Source organism: Notechis scutatus, chromosome 16 (genome assembly GCF_049901735.1).
Source record: "Notechis scutatus isolate UNSWTSFEM ecotype Mainland chromosome 16, rNotScu1.2, whole genome shotgun sequence".
Taxonomy (NCBI): domain Eukaryota; kingdom Metazoa; phylum Chordata; class Lepidosauria; order Squamata; family Elapidae; genus Notechis; species Notechis scutatus.
Genome location: NC_142024.1, coordinates 936,221 through 962,752, shown reverse-complemented (window position 1 = coordinate 962,752; position 26,532 = coordinate 936,221). Strand labels below are relative to the sequence as shown.

Genomic DNA, 26,532 nt, shown 5'->3' with positions numbered 1-26,532 from the left:
ATACACGTTGCCATCATCCCAATGCTCAGCTTGGTGCTTCCCTTAAAAGTCCCAATTCCATGCAGGGAACCAAGATTAAGGGAGGACTCATGAGGCTGCCCCCATCTCCACAGGTCGTCCCCGACTTACAGTGGTTCACTGAACGACCGAAGTTGCAACAGCTCTGGAAAAAAAAAAGGGACTCGGGACCGTTTTTCACCCTTATGCGACCGTTGCGGCCGTGATCGAAATTCAGATGCTTGGCAACGGACTCACATTGTCCTGGGATCACGGGCAGTTGTGGCCATTTCACAAGCAAGGGGGTCTTGGTGAAGAGCAGGCGGAGGAGATCCCGCAGAAGGAGAAGGACCTGCTCAAGATCTTAGGAGAAGGAAGAGGAAATCCTTCTGGTTTTTTTGGAGAAAGAGGACATTTTTGGGGGAGGGGATCCCGAGGAAGGAGAAGGGACACGTTTCCAGATCTTGTAGAAGTGCAGAAGACCAGGCAGTGAAGGACAACCTTGAGATCTTCAGAGGAGGAGATGCTGGAGGGGATCCAGAGCTCTGTGGTGGCAAGTGGATCTTCAAAACAGGGCACAAAACAGCTCCCGAAAATGTTTGACTTCCCCCTCCCTCCTCCCCCCCACCTCCTTTCTGTAGGTAATGCAATTAAGCTCCCTCATTTTCATAAGAATTGGAATTTGCATTATTCATGCTCTGCCCATCTGCATCTGCAAAAGGCGCCTCCAGCCCTTCCAGTCCTGCTTCCAGCCCAGGTAAGGAGACCAGTTTAACAGAAGAAAGCAGCATCCTAGTCCCTTTGGAGGAGAAACTGGGGATCTGCTGGTTGTAAGACCTTCTTGGAGGGTGCATCTGTTTTCCCTGGGCATCTCTCTTTCTTTTTCTCCCTCTCCCATGACCGCTGCAATGGTCATAAGTGTGAAAAATGGTCATAAGTCGCTTAAGTCACTAAGAACTAATTAGAGTCACCTTGTTGTGGAGAAGGCTGTTGTAAAAATTTAATGAAATATCTGCTAGAGTAGACTAGACTAGCGTAAGAATCAAATCAAGTTGAATATAGAATAGGAAATAGAATAGAATGGAATATAGAATATAAAATGGAATATAGAATGGAATATAGAATGTACACTGATCGGCATACATTAAAATGAAATTTCATGGCATACAGCTCTCAAAAGGCTTTATGTACATTAATAAATGCTATGTGCATAAACTCGCAATCACAAGCATTTTGAACGTGTATTTATTTGCTTTAGGATATGGACTTGCAATATATATTAACATTTAGTCCAGATTTTTTTTTTGCATGTGGTTCACACGTTACTGCCAACCCCAGACGGGTAGCGTGTAGCCCCGCCCACAAGTAGGCGCGGTTTTCCCCTCTGCCGTTAGGACGCATGCGTGGCAAAAGCACACGCGGCGGCTCCTTCAAAACCTCGAGGTCGTCCTTCGGCCGCTTCTGCGCATGTTTGCTTCCAACCGCCGGCTTTTTTTTTATTTTTTTGGTGGGGGGGGAGGTCCCCTTCCGCGCAGGCGGAACTGCTCTTCGTTTCGCACGTTCCGCGGCCGGCCTGTTCTTTTCCTAGAGCGGCCGCGTGCGGGGCGGGGAGGGAAGGGCGCTTGCTCGCCGGCGCATGCGCGCGGGGAAGGTGAAAGGTCGGCAACATGGCGGCGGCCTCTTCAGGCGATGAAGTGCCGGACAATGAGGACTATTATTCGTTGCTGAATGTGCGGCGGGAGGTGAGGCGCTGAGGGGATCCGGCCTCCTCCGGGGATCCGCTCCGAGGCGATCCGGGACCGGGAGGCGTTAGGGAGAGCACGCTGGGAGGCTCGGCCAGTCATTGACAGGACAGAAGCGGGCGGGGATTTCGGTCAAATGTATAATTAATGTGGTATGCGAAGCAGGAGCCTCTCCTTTTGCCCCAGAGCTGAGAAGATCTCGATTTTGGAGGTTTTCCCGCCGAGGAGGGGCCCAAAAGGCACTTTGGCAGAGTCCTCTAGAGGTCATCTAGTCCACCCCTTTGCCCACACATAATCCTTTACTGTCAGTTTTTCTATGTACGCTCTGGCACGGATTAAAGGTGAAATTCTGATGCCAACTCTTAACAGGATAGATAGGGAAAGATGATAGACAGACCTGTGTGTGTATGTATGTATGTATATGTATGTATGTATGTATACTATGTCATCTATCATCTATCTGTCTCTAACTATCCATCTATCTATCCATCTGTCTGTCTGTCTATCTTCACTCTCTCCATACACATACATATGCAAGGTAGTCCTTGACTTATGATCACAATTGAGTCCAACATTGATGTGGCTAAGCGAGACATTCGCGAAGTGAGCATTGCCCAGTTTTACGACTTCTCTTGCCGCAGTGGTTCAGTGAATCACTGCAGTTGTTAACATGGTCGTTCCTTGTTGACTTGGCTCGTCAGGCGACCGCAAAAGAGGATCACGTGATCTTGAGACATAGCAACAAGTCAGTGGCCAAGCGTCTCAATTTTGATCATGTGACCAAGGAGGTGCTGCCATGGTCGTAAGAGTGAAAAACAGCCCTAAGTCATTTTTGTCAGTGCCATGAACTGTTGTAACTCTAGGAATACCTGTATACCAATGCCCATACAAACACACACATATCCATGTGCTGTATTTGAACATACACACCCACATATATACATATACACACATATATACATATACATATATGTCTGGTATTCAGCTTTGTTCGGATATTTTCCCACGTCATTATAGTTGTGCTTTTAAAGTTGTAGCAACGTTTCGGCAGAATCTCATCTGCCATCATCAGGCTTCTGTATTGTATATATGTATATATATATATACATATACATAAATGTATATACACACACATATTTGCATGCATACACACACACACACATATGCGATACATATCTATAGATAGATAGATATAGATATATAATCTATAATCTATCTGTATATACCCCAGGATGGTACAACTGTCGTAAATGTGAAAAATGGACATAAGTCACTTCTTTCAGTCTTCTTTGAATGGTCACTTCATTGAACAGCCATAACTCGACTACTTCTATTGACTGGACAATGGTTTTATGGATTATGCTGGTTTCCTTTTTACTGACTACCGATCCTCCCAATCTCTGGATACAATATCTCTCTTCCATCTATTTTCAGATTTGAGCATCTTTTTATATCAAAAAACCAACTGCACCACCAGAGATAGAGAAAATGGTGCTTGTTAGTGTATTGTGCATTAAATTTTGGATTAATTAGTTCGGGAGAGCTTTCGTCTGAGCAGATCTACCGCTCGGCTCTTTCCCCGGTTTAAATTGGCCTGAGGGAAAAATAAAATCGGAACGACACTAAACTCTTGTTTTTCTACCATCATTATTAACATTCTGCCAAAAATGCAGAATAGATTCCTTTGCAGAGTTAATGGCTAATTGAAAGACACGTGGGCCCTCTATTCAGTTCTTGAAAGTTTTGTGGCTTTTACGGGGATATATTCGATAGTGGCAAAAATAAAGGGTTCCTTCCTCCTCCCCCTCTTCCTCCTCCTCCCTCCTCCTCTTCTTCCTCTCCACAAACCCCTTCTAGCACTGATGATGTTTCCTAGTAAGGTCATGAAACATTGCAAGGAAACAACCAAGCTCAGAGAGCACTAAGAACTCCATAGTTAATTTTGCCAAATTTTATTTTCACTGTCTTCACACTTATGTGAATTTCTTCCCCTTAGAACCATGCACGATTTCATCTATTACATTTTTTTTTAAAGAACCAAGTAGTTTTTAAAAATAGTTGAAGGCTATGCTTCACGTCCTTTGTTAAGTTCTCCTTAATAGGTTGTAATATGTAATATGAAAAATGACATTTTTCACAGGCTATGTTTGAAAAGAAGGCGAGAAAACCCTTTAATAAACTAATGCTAAACAAATAAATAGAGGGGGGAATTCTGTTTATTTCCCACAGGATCAAATCTGTCCAGGGCCTCACACAGGCAAATGTTTTGACAAGATGACAGTTCTTTTATAGTTATTAATTTTGGGCTGCATCCAGAACAGGAAGACCCCCAGAACTATGTTTATTAAATAGGAAAGATGGCAGGGTTGATTTCCATGATCCGATGATTTGCCAGGAGGGATAAAAAAAAAAAACGAAGCAGAGGCGAACGGAGCCATGAAACCTGTCAGGGTCCTTTCAAAATATAAGGCTGCTATGACAGACCATTTAATTGAGAAACTTATAAATCAAGATCGAACCAAGGTGGGGCTTCCAGGCACGTTCAAGCTTTGAATGCTGGCTTCGGGGAAGGCGTCTCGAGTTAATTGCTTCTCGCATCCCCAACCTATTTTTAAAGAAACCAAATCCTGCCAAAATGATTTTATTAAAATTTGCAAACCGATCTCCCCGATTCTGTGTCCTTCCTCCTCCTGCCTCTCTTATCCTGGTTAGTCTGACCAGGAGGATGGAAGAGAGCAGAGTTAAACAGACCAGGATGAGATGAGAATGGGGGCGGGGGGGGGGGAATGTGGCTCTTGCCAATAGTTCTGGCAATGACCAAAAAAAAATGACTTACGACGACAATTGAGTCCTAAATTTCTATTTTGCCGTGAGACTGTTGTGAAGCGAATTTCGCCTCATTTTACGATGTGTGGATTTGGGCCTCGGTTGCGGCCATAACTCGGGGACTCCCCGTATCAGGATTAGTCTCTCATTACGACTTGAAATGCTGTCAGGGTTTCGGGCAGCCGCTGGAGAGGTGTTCTTTGTTCATGCAATATTGAGCCGGTGACCGTGGCGATCCCCCGACGGTGATGAAAAGCCCAATTTTGCATTTTATTGAACATGATATTTGCGTGGGGGGAGGGGGGAGGGGAATTGAACGGCGCACTTCTATGACTTAATCAATAGCACATGAAGCCATTTATCACCGGTTTGATTAAATAAAAGTCTCGGCCCAGCCAGAATTTCTACTCCTTCCTTATCGGCGTTCATTCTCCTAAATTATAAGAGAGGCAGCGAGATGCGTTTTCAAAACCTGGCAGGTTTTGTCCAATTTGCATGTAGATGAACTAAGAATTGTTTTTTTAAAAAAACAACAGAACAAAAAATAATAATAATCTCAGTTTCAGGAATGGCTCCAGTCCCGCTATGTATATTGAAAACGGTCTTGAGGTTGTTTTCTGCTGACTTTAAGAACAGAACCTGGGCTCTTCGACTTGTGAAGGCCAGGAGATGATTCCAAGATCAATCCATTAAGGTTAGAGCTGGAAGGGGCCCTTGGGGTCTTCTAGTCCAGCCCCCAAACAGGAGATTAGACCATGTCAGTGGACCAAATCAATTAGAATAGGGTTGGAAGTGACCATTTCAATCAATCAATGATAATCAATCAATAGAGCTAGAAGGGACCTTGAAGGTCTTCTAGTCTAACCCCTGCTCAGGCAGGAAACCCTATACCAATCTCTTCTTAAAAACTTCCAGTGTTGGAGCATTCATAACTTCTGGTGGCAAGTCGTTCCACTGTTTAAAATTGTTCCAGGAAGCTAGACACATTTTTTTCCACCGCTTAAATAAAGCCTTCAGTTGCATAAACCTCAGGGATATTCCTGTATTTGCATGGTGGTTTAATGATAGCTTCCCTAATACAGGAAGGCCTTGACTTACAACCATTTGTTTTAGCGACCGCTTCAAGTTCAGAAGCGGACTTCTGACCGTTTTTCACACTTACGACCGCTGCCGTGGTCAAAAATTCAGACGCTCGCCAAGCGACTTGAATTTACGATGGTCGCAACGTCCCAGGGTTACATGATCCGCACTTGCGACCTCCTGACCAGCAAAGCTTGGCTTCCCTTATCCAGCAGATTTGGGAGCTCAATAGCCTTGATTGCTGGTTTAATTGCCCCCTTTCTGGTCTTTTATTTCCTCCCCCACCGCAGGCCTCTCAAGAGGAGTTGAAAGCCGCCTACCGCCGGCTGTGCATGTTGTACCATCCCGACAAGCACAGAGACCCCGAACTCAAGAGGCAGGCTGAACAGCTCTTCAACCTCCTGCATCAGGCTTACGAAGGTCAGAGGCGGGGAGGGCGGGGGGGGGTCTCCCTTCCGGGAAACTGGGATTCTATGCTGGGCCGGGTGGTCTTTCTGGCAGGCGTTTCGTGACCCAACTTGGGAACGGCATCCGTGCTGCCTATCGCCAACTGGGGTGTGTGTTGTGTAGAGCCACTGATGATGTTCCTTCGTTGGGCCATGAAACCACTGTAAGAAAACCACTCAGAGAGCACCAAGGACCCCACAATCCTCCCCCTCCTCCTCCTCCTCCTTTTCCCCATCTTTTCTTGCACTGAGGATGTTGCCTAGTTTGGTAATGAAATGTCTGCCAACCAAGCCAACCAAGCACAGAGAGCTCCAAAAACCCTATAAGTTCTCCTCTTCCTCCTCTTCCTCCCCTCCTCCTCTTCCTCCTCCTCTTCCTCTTCCTCTTCTTCTCCTTCCCTCCTCCTCCTTTTCCCTTCTTGAAATCCCCAAACTTTCTAGCACTGATGTTGTTACCTAGTTTGGCAATGAAATGTCTGCCAAAAAACCCTACCAAGCACAGAAACCACCAAGGACCCCACAGGTCGTCGTCCCCCTCCCCCTCCTCCTCCCCCCTCCTCCTCCTCTTCCTCCCTGCAAATCCATCCCCCTTTTAGCACTGATCATGTTACCTAGTTGGGTCATGAAACATCTACAGAAAACAACCAACTTCAAGACACCGTGAAGACTTAGAGTCCTCCTCCTCTTCCTCCTCCTCCTCCCTTCCCTTCTCCTCTTCCTCCTCCTCCTCCTCCTCCTCCCTCCCCTTCCCTTCTCATCCCTGCCCTTCCCTCCCTTTTAAAGCCAGCCCTTCTTACATTACGCTCCTCTGAAGACCACGTTGCCCTCTTCAGCCCCACCCACTTCGTAGCTGCCCACGTGAGCCCCTCTCCTGTGTGCGTGCGTGTGTGTGTTTCCCGTAAGAGCTTAACACAACCGCACTCCTGGCTCGCCCATCAGCAGACGGCTTCGCCACGGAGCTCTTTCCCAGTTTAATGCGTCTGCTCTTTCCGTCGGGCCAGAGGCGGGGAGGGAATTGAGGGGAGGTCTCCAAGGTGACCCAGGCCGAGAAACCAGGCGGAGGGCTCGTTTTTTTCCCCCTCCTCCCTCCACTCCCAATTCCCAACGGTCTCTTTCCTTCCCTCCACAAAAAAAGAAAAGAAAAGAAAAAAGGTTTTGCCAATCTTCTAGAAAAGCTTTTAAGCGTTTTAGAGGGAAGCTGGCCAAAAGGACGAGAGAGGAGAGGGAATTTAACAGCGCGTGCAAAATAATAATAATAATAATAATAATAATAATAATGGATCCACACCGTTTGCGATAATGTGAGACGGCCAGATTTTATTTTTATTTTTTTTTTGGGGGGGGGGGTAGTTGTGCAAGCCATTTCCGGTCAAGCTTTCCATGAAAAGCTGGCGCTTCGGCTGGCCTTCCCTGACCCCGGTTTGGTTGAATGAATCTTGTGCCACCTCTGAATTATTGATAGCTTGCAGCAATTTTTGGAGATCCAAAAGGGCCGAGCAGGAGAGGGAAGGAGAAGCAACCGAAGCTGAAGTAAATTAAGCAGCCGGCCAGATTTGGCATTTCTTTTCTTTTCCCAGCAAAACTGCAAGGCTGGCAGTTTTGGCGCTGTCCGTAGCTTGGGCCCGGAGAGAAATAGTAAATAAATGATTTCTTATTAAATCCCAGAGATTAGCTGGAGAAATTTGGCTCTGGGTTTTTTTGGAAGGCTCAGCATTTCTGGCCTCCGATTACTCTCGACGTGAGCGGAATGATAGACCGCAGGCTCTCTCAACCTTGGCTGGTTTAAGATGGGTGGACTTCAACTCCCAGAATTCTCCAGGCATCCCCTTCCTTCCTTCCTTCCTTCCTCCTTCCCTTCTTCCATCATCCTCCCTCCCTATTCTTTCTTTTTTCTTTTTCCTTCCTTCCTCCCCCTCCTTCATCTTCCTTCCTTCCCTCCCTCCTTCCATCTTCCTCCCTCCCTATTCTTTCTTTTTTCTTTTTCCTTCCTTCCTCCCCCTCCCTCATCTTCCTTCCTTCCGTCCTTCCCTCCCTCCTCCTTCCATCTTCCTCCTTCCTCCCCCTCCCTATTCCTTCCTTTTTCCTCTTTTTCCTCCCTTCCCTTCCTCCTTCCTTCCCTCCCTCCTTCCTCCCCTCCCTCATCTTCCTCCCTCCCTCTTCTTTTTCCTTCCTCCCTCCCTCCCTTCTTTCCAACGTGTATCCCCATTGTGGCCTGCTTACTCTCTTGTAAACCCTCCCTCTGCATCCTCTCCGCTCTGGGGAAGGGAGTGGGAGAGGAGAAAAAACAAGCGTGGCTGGCTGAGGAATTCCGAGAGGCAAAGCCCGCTCATCTTCAAGATTGCCAAGGTTGACAAACAACAATTTACAACATCCTTAACTAGAATTTCGAGCAAGATTTTAAGGAGCCGGAAAGGAGTGCCTGCCGTTTCTGCCTCTAAAACCTTCTGGTCTTCCCCTCCCCAGTGCCTCAGTTTGAAATCCAGTTTTTGGAAAGGTGCTGAGGTTTGGGGCTAGACAGAATTCATTTATTTTTTAAAGGCTCTAAAAATACCTCTCTAGAGAGCGACAGTCGTTTCACTGCGTGTGAATGGGGTGGCCTGCTTTTTTGTGTGTGGGTTGTTGGTTTTTTTTTTTTTTTTGTCTTCTAAAAATAATTGTGAAAAGGCGCTGGAAATGTGTTTGCATGGATTGGGTGCAGAGGTTTGGCTGCGAACTCAGCCTCCAAAGTGGCAGCTTCGTATAATACCATCTCGATTTTCATTTCCAGTGCTCAGTGACCCTCAGACCCGAGCCATCTATGACATTTATGGAAAGCGAGGCCTTGAGATGGAAGGATGGGAGGTAAGAAGAAGAGAGAGAGAGAGCTGCTGTCCACTGTATATAGAGATAGATAGATAGATAGATAGATAGATAGATAGATAGATAGATAGATAGATAGATAGATAGATAGATGATATAGATATATAGATATATAGATATAGATATATAGATAGATAGATATAGATAGATAGATAGATAGATAGATAGATAGATAGATAGATAACAATAAAATAGAAGAAAGTAGAACAATGGAATGGAATGGAATAGAATAGAATAGAATAGAATAGAATAGAATAGAATAGAAATAATATAGAGTAGAATATAGAAGACAAGAGAAAGAATAGAACGAAAGAGAATATAGAAGAGAATATGGGGAATGGAATAGAATAGAATAGAACAGAATAGAATAATATAGAGTAGAATAGAGAAGAGAAAGAATAGAATAGAGTATAGAATAGAACAGATGAATAGAGAAGGGAATATAGAATAGAATAGAATCTAGAATACAATACAATAGAACTTTATTGTCACTTTAAATGTACACTAATAGGCATACATTAAAATGAAATTTCGTTGCATGCGGCTCTCAAAGGGCCTCCCCCTCCCAATATACACATCAACATGACAAAATAAATAAATAAATATACAAATACAAAATGATGCCCATAACCCCCTGTATATCCATATGAGAAACGACGCAGTCCAGATCGGCTGCCCAGAGGTGGTAGCTGGGGTGAAAAGACAGCTGAGAAGGGGGGTTTAAGGCGGGCTCACTTTTCTTCGGCCCCAGCCTTATTTTTCTTTCTTTTCTCCCCCCCCCCCTAGCGAAATAAGCCTGACCTCCCTCTGCTCAGCTGCAGAGCCAATCTCTCTAACCCCCTGACCCATCCATTTTCCTAAGAAAAGCATCCTCCAATGAGCTCACACCCAGGCCAGATGTTTTTAACCTCGGGGTCAGATCCGGCAGATGTGGCCAGAATCTCTAAATGGGCTTTTTCGCAGATGCCTTTTATTTATTTTTTTGGTCCTTTCCATCTGGCCCCAAAAGAGACCCGGAGATAAAAATCATTGGCTGTAAATTCTTTCATCCTGGCTGTTCGCCATCCGTTTCACCTTTCTTGGCCCTGCGGATAATTTAATCCCCTGGATTTTTCATGCCGAGGGTTTTAAGAGCTTGAGCCGGGGTGGGTGGGATTTCTTCCCCATAATCTCTGGTGAAGGACGGTCTCTCCTCGGTAAGCTAGAAACTTCCCTTGATTTGGAGAAAAAAAATGTAAGTCCTCGACTTACGGCCACAATCAAGCCCAACGGAGCCGCCCCTAAACGAGACGGTTTTTAAAAGTGGCTTTTTTTACGCCCTTTCTTGCCACCGTCATTAAGCGAATCTGGTTAAGTTAGTTTGGGAAGCCAGTCTGGTTTCCCCAGTGACTTTGCTTGTCAGACGGTCGCAAAAGGGGATCCCTGGGACACTGCAACCGTCATAAATACGAGTCAGTGCCCAAAACTCCAAATTTTGATCACGTAACTGCGGGGATGTTGCGGCGGTCCTAGGTGTGAAAAATGGCCCTAAGTCACTTTTTTTCAGTGCCGTTCTAACTTCAAACGGTCACTAAATGAACTGTTGTAAGTCTATAACAGTTGGAGGGGACCTTAGAGGTCTTCTAGTCCAACCCCTGGTCCAGCAGGAGACTGGACAAGTATCTCTGCAGCCAGTTTGAAGAGCAGGAGGGAGGGAGGGAGGGAGGGAAATCCAGGTCAGAAGGTCTTCTGAATGGATGACTTTCCATTTTGTCCGCGTTTGTTAACCGGTGACCCCTTAAAAATGAATTTCTGTCCCAAATATTATTGAATAGATGAATGTTGATGAAATGAATGTTACAAAGTAGGCTAAGTCAGAATGGGGATTTGCTCATAAAATGATGAAATGCAAGTAACAGTCTAATAAATAATAATGATAATACTAGAAATATATATAATTTATACATGAGGATTAAAATGTAATTAGAAGGGAATAAGTGTAGAGATGGCACACAAGAGACTGGTACCAACCGACACACTGCATATAACTGAAAGATGGTTTTATGGGGGGGTTTTTTTGTTTGTGTTTTGTGTATGTCTGTTTAAAAATAAAAAACTTACGGGAAAAAAAATGAATTTCTGTCCCATTGAGGTGGTCGAAAGGAGGAGGACCCCGGCCGAAATCCGGGAGGAATTTGAACAATTGCAGCGCGAGAGGGAAGAGAGGCGGCTTCAGCAGCGGACGAACCCCAAAGTAAGACTCTGGGATTGTCAAAATCACGTTGTGTTTGTCCTCCTGTTTGTAAATGTACTTATTTCCTAGAAGGTGAGTTTAAATCTCCAAGCGGTGGATGAAACCCCGCGAGGATGATAAAACGAGCAGCTTCCATCCAGCTAGTCCTCAGCTTACGACTGCAATCCGGGACTGACATTATCAGTCGCTAAGTGATGCCATCATTAAACGAGTCATTAGGGTGGGATTTGTAGGAGGTAGCCGGTCTGTTAACTCCTTCCTCCATTGGGCTCGCTTGTGGATTGGAAGTCGAGGACTGCCTGCAATTCCAGACGCGAAGGCTCTCACCGTCCGTTAACCCCAAGGATCTGTCCCAATTGCGCAGGGCACGATTAGCGTCGGAGTGGATGCGACCGACCTGTTTGACCGCTATGACGAGGAGTTTGAAGACGTGTCGGCCAGCCCTTTCCCCCACATCGAAATCAACCGGATGCACATATCGCAGTCCATCGAGGTGAGAGGCTTCTGTGTGTGTTGCTGTTTGCGGTTGTTTCCCCCATTCTGTCCCCCAGAGGGTGCCTCGCGCTTTCAAAGAACTTCATTGGCTCATTTCTAACTTGGCTCACTGGCTCGATCCGTTCGTTCTTGCACAGGCCCCGCTCACGACCACGGACACCGCCATCCTCTCGGGAAACCTCTCGACGCAGAACGGCAATGGCGGCGGCTCGGTCAGCCTGGGACTCCGGCGGGTGACCTCCGCCAAAGGATGGGGAGAGGTAAACCGGGAAAGGGGGGCGGGGGGCAGGTTTTGAGGCTGATTTGCTTTGCTTCGAAGGGGGAGGAAATTGGGTTGGACTCGGGGGTCCTTGGTGCTTTCTGGGCTGGGGAGTTTTCTTGCAGACGTCTCATGACCCAACTAGGTAACATCTTCAATGTTAGAAGGGTAAGTGGTTTGCAAGGAGGAGGAGGAGGGGAAGAGGGAGAAGGAAGGAGAAAGAGTGAAGGGGAGGAAAAGGAGAATAAAATAGAATATAAAAAATTAGAATAGAATAGAATAAGGAATAGAATAGAATATAGAAGAGAAAATAGAATAGAATATAACTAGAATATAGGAATAGAATAGATAGTAGAAAATAGAATTGAATAGAATATAGAATAAAATAGAATATAGAATAGAATATAGAATAGAATATAGGAATAAAATAGAAAATAGAATTGAATAGAATATAGGAATAAAATAGAATATAGAATTGAATAGAAATAGAATATAGGAATAGAATAGAATAGAATAGAATATAGAATACAGGACAGAACCGGACAGAAACAGCCATAAGACGAGGACTGTCAGTAATTCCTCTTTCTTCTCTTCCGTTTCCACAGCTAGAATTCGGAGCCGGAGACCTGCAGGGCCCCGTCTTTGGCCTGAAGATGTTTCGCAATCTCACGCAGCGATGGTAAGATGTTTCTTGCGAAGGGACCCCCACAAAGGGACCCCCGGGGAAGGTTGCGGTGTGACCCTTCCATCCCTTTTTGCGACGGGGAGGGGGGAAACCAGCTTCGCTTCCACAGCCATGGCGGCTAACTGAACTGCGGTGACTTTTGCTTCAAACCCCGGGGCAAGGAAGGCCCGTCAAGTGGAGTGAAACTCACTTAACGACTTAGCCAGAGAAATGTTGGGGGCTCCACTTGTTGTCGTAAGTCGAGGACTGGCCGCAATGGACGTCTTTAGGGCCTTCTTTCTCACTCCTGCTCCGTTTCTTTCCGTCTTGGCATCCCGGGCAGCTTCGTCACCACGAACTGCGCCCTCCAGTTCTCCTCGCGTGGCATCCGTCCCGGCCTTACGACGGTGCTGGCCCGGAATCTGGACAAGAACACCATGGGCTACCTGCAGTGGCGCTGGGGCATCCAGTCCGCCATGAACACCAGCCTCGTCCGGGACACCAAATCCAGCCACTTCACCATGGCCTTCCAGGTGGGAAGATTCCCCCTTCGGTGACTTTGGGCCTTGACTTCAATGTCGGCCATGTTTAATTTGATTTAATTTATTTCTTTGCAATCTTGGCAGCTGGGCATCCCCCACTCCTTCGTCATGGTCAGCTACCAGCACAAGTTTCAGGATGAAGATCAGACACGGGTCAAAGGATCCCTGAAGTATGTCGGAACCGGCGGCCGGGCACTGAATGGGCCCTAGAGAAAGTGTGTGGTGTGAAATTGGGGCAGGGAAGCCCTTAGAGGTGTTGATCTCCGGAGGAAGATCTGGGACACTGGTGCCCCTGTCTCTTCCCCTACCTTGGCAACCTTAAGATGTCTGAACTTCAACTCCCAGAATCCCCCAACAGCTCCCAGAATCCCCTGGTTCCGAAGGCTGGCAAGCACTGACATCATCTTTATTATTGATTTTTTTTTTAAATCCTTCTGAGGTCTGGGGCTGGATTAGGGTGGGATATAGCATCAAAAAGAGGAAGAAGGAAAGTCAGTGGGTTATACAAGAGACTTGTCCAGAATGGTAGAGGGTCTTCCGCTCAAGCAGGGGGTTGGAGTAGATGACCTCCAAGGTCCCTTCCAACCCTGCAATTCTATGATTCTGAGATAGGGAAGACGCAGGACAGACAGGTGGAGGGTGGGAAGGAAAGAGGCACAAATGGAATGACTTGCCTTCCAGAATTGTGAGTGCTCCATCACTGAAGGCTTTTAAGAACAGAGTGGACCTGTCTGACATGGTCTTGGGTTGGACTAGAAGACCTCCAGGGGCCCTTCCTAACGCCGCTTTTCTGGCTTCCTTGACGGCATCTGGTTTGTTTTTTTGCCCCTTCCAGAGCTGGCTTTTTTGGCACCGTCGTGGAGTACGGAGCGGAGCGGAAGATCTCCAAGCACAGCGTCCTGGGGGCCACGGTCAGCGTCGGGGTACCCCAGGGCGTCTCGCTGAAGATCAAGTAAGTCAGCTGCCCACCGGATCTTCGGGCGCTGGATTCCTGCCCGTTCTGGCCAGGACCGGCGGGATGGAGGGCAGGGACCTTGCCCGTGTGCGAATGCCAAGACGGTTAGCCTCAATGGGCATCTCCGGAGCCTCAAGCCTCTTTGCACCCCCTTGGCTCTGACCGACCATGCCCAGTTGGCGCATCGGGGCAGGAGTGGGGCGGCATGTCAGAAGGAGGAATCCATTCAGGGCCCCACGGATGCCAGGGGGCAAATCCCCAGCGGCTTTCAAGGGGAAATCACCCTTGCAGTGTGCAGAAAAAGCTCGGTTTGGACACTACCTGTCCAAAAATAAAAATAAATAAATATACAGCAACCAAAGAAATGATCATTTGTAGATACCAATATATTTTTTCCTTCTTCTTCTTTCTCCTGCCTTCTAGGCTGAACAGAGCCAGCCAGACGTATTTCTTTCCCATCCACTTGACCGACCAACTGCTGCCCAGCGCCGTGTTCTATGCCACGGCTGGCCCGCTGGTCTTCTACTTCGCCATGGACCGGCTGATCATCCAACCCTACCTGCGGGCACAGAAAGAGAAGTGAGTGGCCCCGGGCTGTGGGCAGGTGGGAAGGGGGGTCTCTGGCCCAGCTAGGGTGGAAGCTGACTGCCAGAGCTGAGGGCCCAGTGGGCGTTTGTAGCTGGACAGGCTAGGAATGGCTTGGCGGGAGGGAGAGATGAGAGAGAGAGAGAGAGAGAGAGATGATGATAGATGATGAGATAGATAGATAGATAGATAGATAGATAGATAGATAGATAGATAGATAGATAGATAGATAGATAGAAGAGAGAGAGAAAATAGGACAGGAGACGGATAGATAGGGAGGATGGACAGACAGATGAGATAGATAGATAGATAGATAGAAGAGATAGAGAGAGAAATAGGACAGACAGAGAGATGGAGAGATAGATGGATGGAGAGAGAGATAGATAGATAGATAGATAGATGATAGATAGATAGATAGATAGATAGATAGATAGATAGATAGATAGATAGATAGATAGATAGAAGAGAGAGAGAAATAGGACAGACAGAGAGATGGAGAGATAGATGGATGGAGAGAGAGATACCGGTAGGTAGATAGGTAGGTAAGATGGATGGATGGAGAGATACAGAGATAGAGAGAGAGAGAGAGAGAGAGAGAGAGGCGCATTGCCAGGGGTCCCCGTGTCCTGCAGGCTTCCCCTCCAGGGTCTTGGCAGAGAGGGAGGGAGGGAGGAGCCAATCTGGACCCCACATCATCCCCCTTTTTTTCTGGCGTTAGGGACTTGGAGAAGCAGCGAGAGAGCTGCGCCAGCGACACCTTCCAGAAGAAGCAGGAAGCGGAAGCTGCCGTAAGTGCCCCGCCTTCCTTTGAATTCCACCCAGGAATATTCGCCGCCGTGTTTCTCAACCTGGGCGACTTTTTAAGACCTGGCTGGCTGGGGAATTCTGGGAGTTGAAGTCCACAGTGAGAAACGCTGATTTCCAGGAAGGTATCTTAAGTTTTCGCGAGTCGCAGAAGCACGCCCGGCTTTCTATATCAGGCTCCTGGAGGCCCTCAGCAGCCTGCCAAGCCAATCAAGCCACAAACCGGCCCGATCCTGGCTTGATGATAATCACATCCCAATCCGAAGCCTGAAACCCGTCACCTTGTGGCGGAGCAACTCCCAAGATTTGCCCGCTTAATCCTGCCTCTTCCTCCGCTGCTACGCAGGTGCGGTTAATGCAAGAGTCCGTCCGGAGAATCATTGAAGCCGAAGAAGCCAGAATGGGTGCGTAAAGCTGGTTTGTCTCTTTTGCCCTCCCTTCCTCCCCACTTGTCAAATGATGAGGGGCAGATTTCCCTCTTTTTCCTTTGAGGGGGGTGTGTTTCCTTGCTTTGGGGGGACAAGGGGGGGCTTGTTTAGACTGCTGGACTAAAACTCCCCCCATCTGACCCCCCCGTGGCCTTCTCATTCCTCCAAAGGTCTGATTATCGTCAACGCCTGGTACGGGAAGTTTGTCAACGACCAGAGCAGGCGGGACGAGAAAGCCAAGGTCATCGACGTGACGGTGCCCTTACAGTGCCTGGTCAAGGATTCAAAACTCATCCTCACCGAAGCTTCCAAGGTAAGGATGGTGCCAGGAGGGAGGGAAGGAGACAGGCGTGTGTGTTCCTGGCTCTTTTCGTCTCAGGATTCAAAGAGGATTAGGGGGCTGGAGGCTAAAACATATAAAGAACAGGTGCTGGAACTGGATAGGTCCAGTTTGATGAAAAGGAGGACCAGGGGAGACGTAATGGCAGCCTGCCAGTATCTCAGGGGCTGCCCCCAAAGAAGAGGGAGTCAAGCTATTCTCCAAATCACCTGAAGGCAGGACGAGAAGCAACGGATGGAAACTAATCAAGGAGAGAAGCAACCTCGAACCAAGGAGAGGCTTCCTGACAATTGAAACAATCAATCAGTGGAACAACTTGACTCCAGAAGTTGTCCATGCTGGAAGTTTTTAAGAAGAGATTGGATAAGCCTTTGTCTGAAGTGGCCTAGGCAGGGGGCTCAGCTAGAAGACCTCCAAGGTCCCTCCCAACTCTGTTATTCCTGTTCTGTTCTGCTCTGGGTTGCCGCTCTGCGCGAGCTCAGGAGCTCTGTTCTCCCATGACGGAGCCTGTTCCAAGAACCCTGGTTTTTACTCCCCGCAGGCTGGCCTGCCCGGGTTCTACGACCCCTGCATTGGCGAAGACAAGAACTTGAAAGTGCTCTACCAGTTCCGCGGCGTTCTGCACCAAGTGATGTCGGCGGACAACGAGGCCCTTCGGATACCAAAGCAGTGTGAGTCCAAGAAATCCTTTAAATTAGTTGGAAGGTTGGGTCAGCCTTCCGTCCTTCCTTCCGAGGTCAGTAAACCGAGGACCCAGATTGCTGGGGGCTCTGTAAACCGCTTTGAGTGGGCTGTAAGGCACTGTGAAGCGGTATATAAGTGCTATTGCTATTCAATCCAATATTTTCTTCCAAAACCACATTAGCTGGGCTCGTAAAATTGCTTCCCCAACTTAAATTCAACTAGCCTTTTGTTATTTATAAATTTATTGATAGGCCACCAATCTCACTCTGCAAAGAGACTCTTATCTACCATCAAATTTTTCCCATAGCCCTTTTTGATTGCTCAATCTTGCATTGTTTGGCTTTTCCTGAAGTTTCCTTAAGTTGCATTCCTGGTCAGAGGTGATTTCTGCAAACCCCATCAGCATATGAATGTAAAAGCTATGTAAAAGGTTTTTGTCCTTTTCCATGGGACATTGCCTCCTTTGAGACTTAATTCTCTTGTATTTGTTACCCAGGGCTGCTGATTCTATTAAGGCCTCTCTTTTTTTGAGATCTCAGCGGAGTTTTTAGGAGCAAACGACAGCCCAAACTAATAATTATTTTTATTATTATGGAATTTATCTGCTATCCATCCGGTGTCAAATGACTCTGGATGGCTTTACAACATAAAAGTATTTTTAAAAAAACATTAAAACACAGTCAGTGATCCCTTCTTTGTGGTTAGTGGTTGTGTTCAGATTCAGTCTTAGATTTACACTGGAAGGGTGAAACCGAGATCCGAGCAGGGGTTGGAGTTCATGAACGTTTTATTTCTCAAATGTGATCAAATCAATTCTCAAATCAAACTTTATTAAGAAAATGTCTCTGGCAGGCAAACTCATGGTGACTCAGAGTGACTTTTACAAAGTCAAAAGCTAGTTTGGCCTTGAGTTCTAGTCCCGCCTTAGGCATGAAAGCTGTCTGGGAGCCACCACGGAGAAGCCTCCTTAAGAGAGGAGGCCTCCCTATTTGGGTGGGTGTCATTTTTCTCCTTTTGGGGGGAGGGACGAGGCCTAGTGAGACAGAAGAAGGTTGATCAGGCGCCCCCCACGTGCTCCTTCTCCCCATAACTGTCCAGCCTATTTTAATTTCTCTTTTATTTTTCTCCTCTTTCCCTGGCTTGCTCCGCCAACAGCCCACCGGATCGATATGGACAGCTAATGCAGCAGCAGAGAGCAACAGGTGTGGGGGTAGAATGCCCCCCCGGTTCCTTTCCTGGATTCGAAAGAGCTTCAAACCCTTTGGAGGGGGAAAAAATAATGTGGCTTTCGCACCCGGGTCCCTGGGATGGAGAAGGAGCCACAGCCCACTTATTTTACAGGTGCCCAGGGTGCTTCCTCCTCCTCCTCCTCCTCCTCCATCACCCGGGCACGCTGTGGGGCAGGAGGATCCAGGATCAACCTCCCCCCAACCCCCTTGCCAAAGAGGCAAGGTCAGTTTTAAACACTCAACCATCCCAACACTTCCGGCACCCTTTGACCTCCGTATCTTTCGGGCTCTTCGCCATCTCCAGCGTGTGAACCTCGGCCGATCTTGTCTCTTCTTCTAACCAAGCTGTGTTTTTAAAAAAAAAACGTGAAAAAGAAGAGGGGGGAAAAAATAATGAAGAGACGGGGCGGTGCGACCCACGCCAGGCGTCGCTGACCTGACGGGATTCCTGCTTAAGCCTCCTTCTCTCGATCCAACCGGGATCTTCAAGATCAGCCGCTCCCCACCCGGCAGGAACCAGGCCGTTTAAGACGCCCAACCCTCGATCCCCCCGTCGGGGCTGGCTGGACCCGCGAGGACAGTAAGACCTTGGCGGATGGGCTCTTCGGGGGAAAGACCCCGGGTTTCTGAATCGCGGGCCCTTCCCCTTCCGAAAAGCCACCCAGGATGCTCCCGACGCTGGAAAAACCATTTGTCCTCGACGCCACGAAGGCCGTGTGGTCAGCTCTGAAAAAAGGTATTTCTCCCCGGATTTTAAGCACCTGCCCAGGAGAAGAAGAAAAAAAAGGAGGGGGGGGTGTTTTTTGGTTCACACGCACTTCCCAAGCCATCCTTTTTTTTTCCTGGCGCTGCTCATTTTCCCAACTTCCAGGGTTTGGGATAATCCTCCTCATCCTGGCAGCCCCATTTGGTGCTGGTTAATCCACCCGCTGCTTTTTTTAATCCCATTCACTCCCAGATCTTTGCAACAGGTTGAGATCCAGCCGCTGCCCCCTCCCTCCCCGTCAATGAGCTAAGGGGAGGAGTGTGTGGAGGGGAGGGTTTTCCCTGTAACATCCAAGGACAATAAAAAACAACAACCCCATTTTGTGAAGGCCGGCGGCGTCTGTGTGAGATGGCTGGGGTGGGGTTGGATCCCCCCTTGAAGGGGGCTCGGGGGTTGGCATCCCTCCCCCCCCAGAAGAGAAAGAGGGCAAAACCTCCGCCTGGATTCCCCAACGCAAGTTGGTGTTTGGAAGGTGGGATCCCGAGAGCTGGAAGGGGCCCAAGAGGCCATCCAGTCCAACCCCCTGCTCAGGCAGGCAGACCGTACGCCATCCGGGTCAAGCGGCTGTCCGGTCCGTCGTAAGGGCCCCTTGGTTGGGGGAATGGAAGCCCCAAGCGCTTCTGAGAAAAGGGTTTTGTTTGAAAGGACCCGGTTGAAATTGGGCAGTGGGGTCCAGTAGTTAAGGCACCAACCGGGAGAGGGTGAGTTCTAGCCCTACCTTGGGCATGGAAGCCGGATGGGGGGACTATGGGCCAATCACCAGGAGACGGCGAGTTCCAGTTCCTGCCTTAGACTTGAAAGTTAGATGGGTGACATTGGGCCAATTACTAGGAGGCGACGAGTTCTAGTCCCACTTAGGCATGAAAGACGGCTGGGTGACTTTGGGTCTCTCTCTCCTTTTCTCTCTCTCTCCATATCTCTCTCCTCTTCCTCACCTCTCTCTCCCTGTCTCCCTCCCTTTCTCTCCCTCCATCTCTCTTCTCTTCCTCTTTTCTCTCTCTCTTTCTCTCTTCTCTCCTCCCTCCTTTCTCTCTCTCTCTCCTCCCTATCTCTCTCTCTCTGTCTCCCTCCTCTCTCCATCTCTCTCTCTCCGTTTCCTCCCTTTCTCTCTCTCCTTCTCTCTCTCTCTCTCTCTCTCTCCTAGCTTTCTCTTTCCCCAGCCCACCTCACAGGGTTGGTTTGGGGGAATATAGGAGGGGGAAACAGATCTAGGTACATTCACCACCTTGAATTACTTAGAACAATAATAAAGATGCAATGGGAACTTAACTAATAAATGACCCAAAACAAAACCACGTTTGGTCCAGTCTGGAGCGGTTTGCCCAGGTTGGCCCAGGGTTAAGGCATAAGCCAGCATTACTCGATGCATTGGGGAAAGGGCCCCCATTGTTCCCCGTGGAGGTGCCACGCTCTGGGGCTGCAGAAAGCTGGGTTGTCTGTTGTGCATCAGGACACAATTTGCTGTTTGTAGAGAAAGGGAAAGAAGAGACCAGCCACTTGCAAATTAAAATCTGGGACTTTCCCCAGACGAGTGGAATGACCCCCGAGGGAAAATCCACACGTCAACATACATTGTAAATCTTGCCAAACCCTTTAAATTATTTTGTGTGTCCCCTTTCTTTCCAATGTTCAGCATTTCCCACATTTTCAGATATGTGGACTTCAACTCCCAGAGTTCCCCAGCCAGCCATGCATTTCTCCCTTCGCCCCGCATTCCTACAGCGCTCCGCTCGGGAACCGGTTGTAGCGGGCTGCACACAACTCTTGGCCTTCTCGAGCCTGTGCGCATCTGCCTAGGAACGTCATAGAGGTAGAGCAAGGGGGGGGTTGCAACCCCCTCCTTCTGGTTGCCATGCGAACTTCATCAGCCAGGGAGGATAGGAGCGGGATCCCGCGGGATGGAAGCGCTTTGCCCTCCTCCTTCTTTCCTGCAAGGCCTCGGCTGACCGGCTGGCTTCTCTCCCGGGTGGTTATCCGCCTGCTTTGGGCATCATCCTCACCAAAAATGGCGGCGGTGCCTTCCTTCCCCTTGGACTCCCTTCACTTTGGCTGGCCCCTCCCTGTCAGGCTCCAACGCCCCCCCTCTGCAGAAAGCCCAGGGTGCTGGGGGGCATTTTGCACGTGCTCAGAGGCCCTGGCGAGTCTTGCTCCCTGCAGGGCCTACAAACTTGGGGTCTTTTCTTGCAATGCATTTTGTACCCTGTTCATTGGAAGTCTTTTTTTTTCTTTTTCCTTTTGGGCGCCTTATTCCTCCTCCGTGTTGTAAATTGCTACAACAGCCCTGCAGAGCCGACCAGGGCTGTCCCTTGCAAGCCCCTTTTCGGCTTTGGTTCGTTTAGCGACCGTTCAACGTTACGACAGGACTGGGAAAAAGCGTCCCGTTGCAAAGCATCCCCGTGGTCAAAATTTAGGCGTTTGGCAACGGACTCATATTTACGACAGTCGGCGTTTCCTGGGGGAGGGGCGGTGTAACGTGTTCCCTTTTTGTGACCTCCTGATGAACAAAGTCGAGGGGGAAGCCCGTTTTGTTTAACAACCGTGTCGTAAAATGGGGCAGTTTCACGTAACCCCCGTTTCATTTAGCAACATAAATTTTGGGCTCCATTGTCGTAAGTCAAGGACTACCTGTAATCTAAAAGAACATGTTGGTTTATTGATTTTGGGGTGTGTGTACAATGATGCCCCGAAATTACTATGTCACTTGATTTTCTTTTGCATTCTTTTTAAGCCTTTTTTTTTTTTTTTTTTGAGGGTGGGGAGGAAAGAACGCAGCTGGAAGCCAGCCGAGCGAGGGATTCGAACTCAAGAGGCAGCACTCCATAAAACAAATAATTTTAATTGTCCTTTTAAAAAATTAAAGCTCTTGAACGGAGATTGTACACAGACGAAAGCTTGGATACACAGCTGCTTTGGGCAGGACGGGGGAGGAAGACCCAGAGTTTTGGGCTATAGGGGGACACCCACACCCCCAATCCGACCAACGTGGATAAACCAAAGAGGAAAAGGAACGAAAAATTAATCCTGGCGTAAAGTCCCGGAAAAAGAAACCGGAAATTTCCTCCAGGCACGCCAGCTGTTGAGAGAGGGATCCCAGTGGATCTCGCCGGGGGCCTTTTGAAGGGTCCAGGAATCCGCCTTTCCCCCATACAGACGTTTGGGACGTGGGCAAAGGGGCTTCACACCACAACACCAGAAACGGACCAGGAATGTCATACTTAAATCGATCAAAGATTACAGGCAGCGGCGGGGGTGTCTCCTCCCACTTTCTCCCACCCACCCCCAACCATCGGAGGAGACGAAGGCAGTAAAGTCCAAAGGCAGCACCGACGGACAGCCGAAACCGAGGTCTGCCCCTCGCCCTCGTCCCGCTGGGCTTTCGTCCAGCTTTTCAGACCCGTGGCTGGTTCTTGAAGCACCAGGGAGAAAAAAAAATTTATCCTCCCTCCGAAAAAGGGAAGGCGTCGTTCTCGTCCTTCCAAGCGCAGCTGGTGGGATTGAGGGCTTCCCAAATCTTTGGACTAACCTCTGCGGGGAAAGAGAGTCAAATTCTACAAACCGTCCCGATTTCCAAATCTTGTGCTTCGAATAACGAGAGATTATTTGTTTTCCTCTCGTCTCCTTTAGAGATCCTTTCCGCTGTGGTTTTTTTTTAATTGTTGCACTCAATCCCTCCGCGAATGGGGTGGCTGGTCAGCTCCCAGTTGTTTCCTTTTTTTTCCCCCCAAGACAAGGAAACTGAGAAGACCCCCCCTCTCCAGTCCCCTTCGCCCCAATCTTTTGCAGCCGGGAATCAGTCCCGACTCCCTTCGGGAAATCCGGTGATTCGGAAGATAGGCGGGCCTCGCGGTCGGGCTCGATCTCCACCCCCGGTCCTACCGACTCCCCAAAACGCCCAAATTTCGAGGTTTGGCCACCGCCGGCTCTCCCGCCGGCTTAGTCCAGGAAGTGCCGCCGGGAGCCCATCCGGGAACGGCTGGACCGCCGGATGTCGAATTTGGAATCCCGGCATTTCTGGCAGACGTAAACCTCGGGAACGTTGGATTTGCGGATTTTGGCGCAGGACAGGTGGATCCAGGTGTGGCACTCTTTGCATTCGATCATGGGGCGCCCGGCGAAGGGTTTCATGCAGAAGCAGGTGACCAGGTCCCACGAGTCGTCGTCTGCCGAGGTCCAGAAAAACGGGGTTCAGATGGAGGGAAAATTTCAGAAAAAGTGGGGAAACTTTGGGGATTGGATTGCTTTTCAGTTCTAGGAGGAGCAGGACTGAATGCACCCAGTCTGTTTCTCTGCCTTTGGTATATTCATTTATTTATTCCCCTGCATCTATTACTACCGTACAGCAGCCTTCCTTAACCTTCAACATGCGTGGACTTCAACTCCCAGAATTCCTCCAGCAGCCTGGAGAATTCTGGGAGTCGAAGTCCAGTGGGGACCGGCTGGGGAATTCTGGGAAATTGAAAATCCACCCGTCTTAAAAAACCCCCACCAAGGTTGAGAAACACTGCCGAGGAGATACCCCCATCCTCCAAGGGCCTGTAACTCCACCGACCCCTCTCTCTCCCGCTTCCCGCCATCTTCCTATGGGGCTCCGAGGGCGAGAGGTTCCCACCAGGGTTTACCTGAGTCCACCATGATGTCCTCATCGTCTCCACTGCCGTCTTCGTCTCGGAAGACCACCTGCTTCCCCTGCCGTATGATGGTCCTCTTGCCCACCGTCTGGACGAGGCTCTGCTCCTCCGGCGCGGCGGCTGGGTAGGGGGGATTCGAGGGGGTGTCCGAATCCCAGGCCGAGCAGCGGCCTGTGGAAGACTGGGCATCGCCTTCGGAAGACGGGCTGAGTGGGGTCTCGGCGTACGGCTCTTCTCCTTCTCTCTCCCGCAGCCCTTCCTCTTCTTCTTCGGGGTAATGGACGTCCGGCAGCGCCACATCCTTCCTCACCAGCCGCCGTTTCTTCCGGAACTTCTCCATTTTTTTCCGGTCCACCAAAAACCCTTTGGGCTTCGACCACTGGTAGAGCGAGGAATAAGCCTTGCCGTGTTTGAGTTGGCTGAAGGTCTTCCGGGCTTTTCCTGGCCGGGGGAGGTGTCCCAAAGGGGGGTCCCCTCCATCGCTGTCAATGGCCCCCCGGGTGCTGTTGGGGGAGCTGGCACTGCTCCAGCCAGACGTGTCCTGCAAGCACGAGAAAACTCTTCAAAACAGCCACGTTGTGTTATTTTCCTTAGAAAGTGCTGTGGAAATTCAAGGCAGAGGGGCAGAAGGAACCCCCTTTTTGCAGCTCTTTAAAGCTGCCCCAGCATTTCCAAAGATGTGGGAGGAGCCACCAAGGATGGCTGTGCAATTGCAGGAAAGATGCAGTGGCTTTAAAGAGTTCCAACCGTGGCCATTTCCTTCCCCCTTCTGCCCCGTTTCTGAATCTTTTGTCCAGCACCACAAGGGATCCTCTCGGCAGCATTTGCGGAAAAGATGTGGCAACTTTAATGAGTGCCAGTGTTGGCCCACATTCCCTACTCCCACCCCATTTCTGGATCTTTTCTCCAGCACCACAAAGGATCCTGAGAAAAAGTTCCTTAGTGGCTGTGCAGTTGAAGGAAGCATGGAATCACAGAAGAGATGTGGCTGCTTTAAATAGTTCCAGCCGTGTCCCATATTTCCTTTCCTCCTGCCCGCCTTATTTCTGCACCTTTTCTCAAGCCCAACAAGGGTCCCTTGTCGGCTGTGCATTTGTAGACAAAATGCAATGGCAGAAAAGATGCAGCAATGTTAAAGAGTGCCAGCCGTGGCCAAAGTTTCCTCCCTCCTCCCACATTTCTGCATATTTTCTCATATACCACAAGGGACCTGAGGGGAGTGGGAGAACAGTTGCTGTCCAATTGTAGAAAAGTAGCAGCAGCTTTAATGAGTCCAGCTATGGCCCACATCCTCTCCTCCCTTCCTATTTCTGCATCTTTTCTCAAATCTCTACTAGGGTCCTGGCAAACAGCCACTATTCATTGCTGTGCAAAAAAGATGCAAAGGCACAAAAGACGCAGCTGCTTTCAAGAGTGCCAGCTGTGCCAAGTTCCCACCCACACTGCTGCATTTTTATCATATATGGGGGGGGGCGGGATAGCCACTCTCTGCGGCTGTCCAATTGCAGAAAAGACATGGCAGCTTTAATGAGTCCAGCTGTGGCCCCCATCCCCCCTCTCTCCCCCCCACCTCCCCAATTTCTGCATCTTTTCTCAATCCCTACAAGGCTCCTGGCAAACAGCCACTCTTCAGGCTGTGCTAGCAAGATGCAGCCACTTTCAAGAGTGCCAGCCGTGCCCCCAAGTTCCCACTCGCACTTCTGAATCTGTTCTCCTACGCTACAAGGGTGGGAGGGGGAGACAGCCGCTCTTTGCACAAAAAGATGCAATGGCAGACAAGATGTGGCCGCTTTAAAGAGTTCCAGCCATCCCTGGCATCCCCCCCCCCCTCCCTTTCTCAAGCGGACTTCCTAATCTTTATGGCAGCCTCTCCCGGGGGAAGCCGATCTTTGTCCTCTGGCAGTCCCAGACAAAACCTCCAAAAGCTGGGGGGGGGGGTGTTTCAACCCCCCAACCCCAAAATTCTCCTCTAGCCCCTCCCCCCACAATCCCTCCCCTTCTCCGGCTCAGCTGTTCAAAGGACCCAGACCTCTTTGCCGATGAAAACGCCCAGGGCTGCTTCCCCCGCCCGCAAACCCTGCCCCGCCAGGCTTTGCAAGACGCCCCCCTTCCCAGCCCCCAAAAAATAAAGCCCCCCTCACCTCGTGCGGGTAGGGGATGTAGCCCGCGTAGGCCAGGACAAAGGTGCAAAAGTTGTTGAAATCCTCCACCGTCCGGCAGCGCTTGGAGCCCGGGGGAAATCCTGCGAAGAGAGGCGGGGGGAGGAGGAGGGGCGGCGGTGAGTTGGGGAGGGGGCGAGTGCGCGGCGGCGGTGCCGGGGAAGGAGGAGGAGGCGGTGGAGGAGCGGAGGGGGCATCCTTTACCTACAGGGAGGGGGGTGCCCGCTTTGCAACGCCCGCGGGTGGAGAGGGAGGGGTCGCTTTGCAAGCAGGAGGCGCCCCCCACCCACCCGAGGCTTCCGCTGCTTCCCCACCCACCGGGGAAGACATCGTGGGCGGGGGCGTCGAGCTAAGCCGGGACCCTCGCAAAGGGACGGTGCAATTGCTAACCTCGCCCCCCTCACCGATCCAGCCTGCAGGGGGTCTCCGCCCCCTCCCCTTTTCTCCAGGCTGCAATCAAAGGGGGCAGGAGTGGGGGGGCGCAGAAAGGAAACGATGCCCTCCCGGGGGACGCGGAAGAGGGACCCCTCCCAGGGCAAACGCCCCCCCCCGTTGCATTCCAGCCAATCTGCCCCCGGGGTTCCTTTGCAGCAGGAGTGGGGGGATCGATTTCTCCCACTCCCCCATCTCCGTGGGCGTGCCCAGGGGTGCCCAGTGTCAGATCCCCCGGGAAGGGGATGCCCCTTTGGGGGCGCAGGGGGCGACTCACTTCGGGGGCAGCGGGGAAGAACAGGAGTCCGAGTCCATGGCGGGGGTCTCCTCCGGCGGCGTCGCCCGGTACCGGCAGCGGGGTCTGGGGTGGGCGGGGAGA

The 26,532-nt window shown here is 49.8% G+C and overlaps 2 protein-coding genes across 2 annotated transcripts; one reads left to right on the top strand and one right to left on the bottom strand.

The window, feature by feature from the left end:
* The first annotated feature begins 1,378 nt into the window (after positions 1 to 1,378).
* On the top strand, positions 1,379 to 19,251 carry DNAJC11 (DnaJ heat shock protein family (Hsp40) member C11). The gene is made up of 16 exons (XM_087944581.1): positions 1,379 to 1,739; positions 5,936 to 6,065; positions 8,859 to 8,932; positions 11,082 to 11,183; positions 11,548 to 11,676; positions 11,816 to 11,938; positions 12,543 to 12,616; positions 12,945 to 13,134; positions 13,228 to 13,313; positions 13,979 to 14,095; positions 14,522 to 14,677; positions 15,402 to 15,471; positions 15,834 to 15,891; positions 16,086 to 16,228; positions 16,797 to 16,926; positions 18,095 to 19,251. Exons 1-16 carry the CDS (start codon positions 1,665 to 1,667, stop codon positions 18,118 to 18,120), a joined length of 1,683 nt encoding a protein of 560 aa, XP_087800707.1. The 5' UTR covers positions 1,379 to 1,664; the 3' UTR covers positions 18,121 to 19,251.
* A 2,499-nt stretch (positions 19,252 to 21,750) lies between these two features.
* Positions 21,751 to 26,313, bottom strand: PHF13 (PHD finger protein 13). Its single transcript, XM_087944580.1, has 3 exons — positions 25,704 to 26,313; positions 23,554 to 24,103; positions 21,751 to 23,094 (listed from the first exon to the last, which is right to left on the bottom strand). Exons 2-3 carry the CDS (start codon positions 23,900 to 23,902, stop codon positions 22,868 to 22,870), a joined length of 576 nt encoding a protein of 191 aa, XP_087800706.1. The 5' UTR covers positions 23,903 to 24,103; positions 25,704 to 26,313; the 3' UTR covers positions 21,751 to 22,867.
* Positions 26,314 to 26,532: the final 219 nt, after the last annotated feature.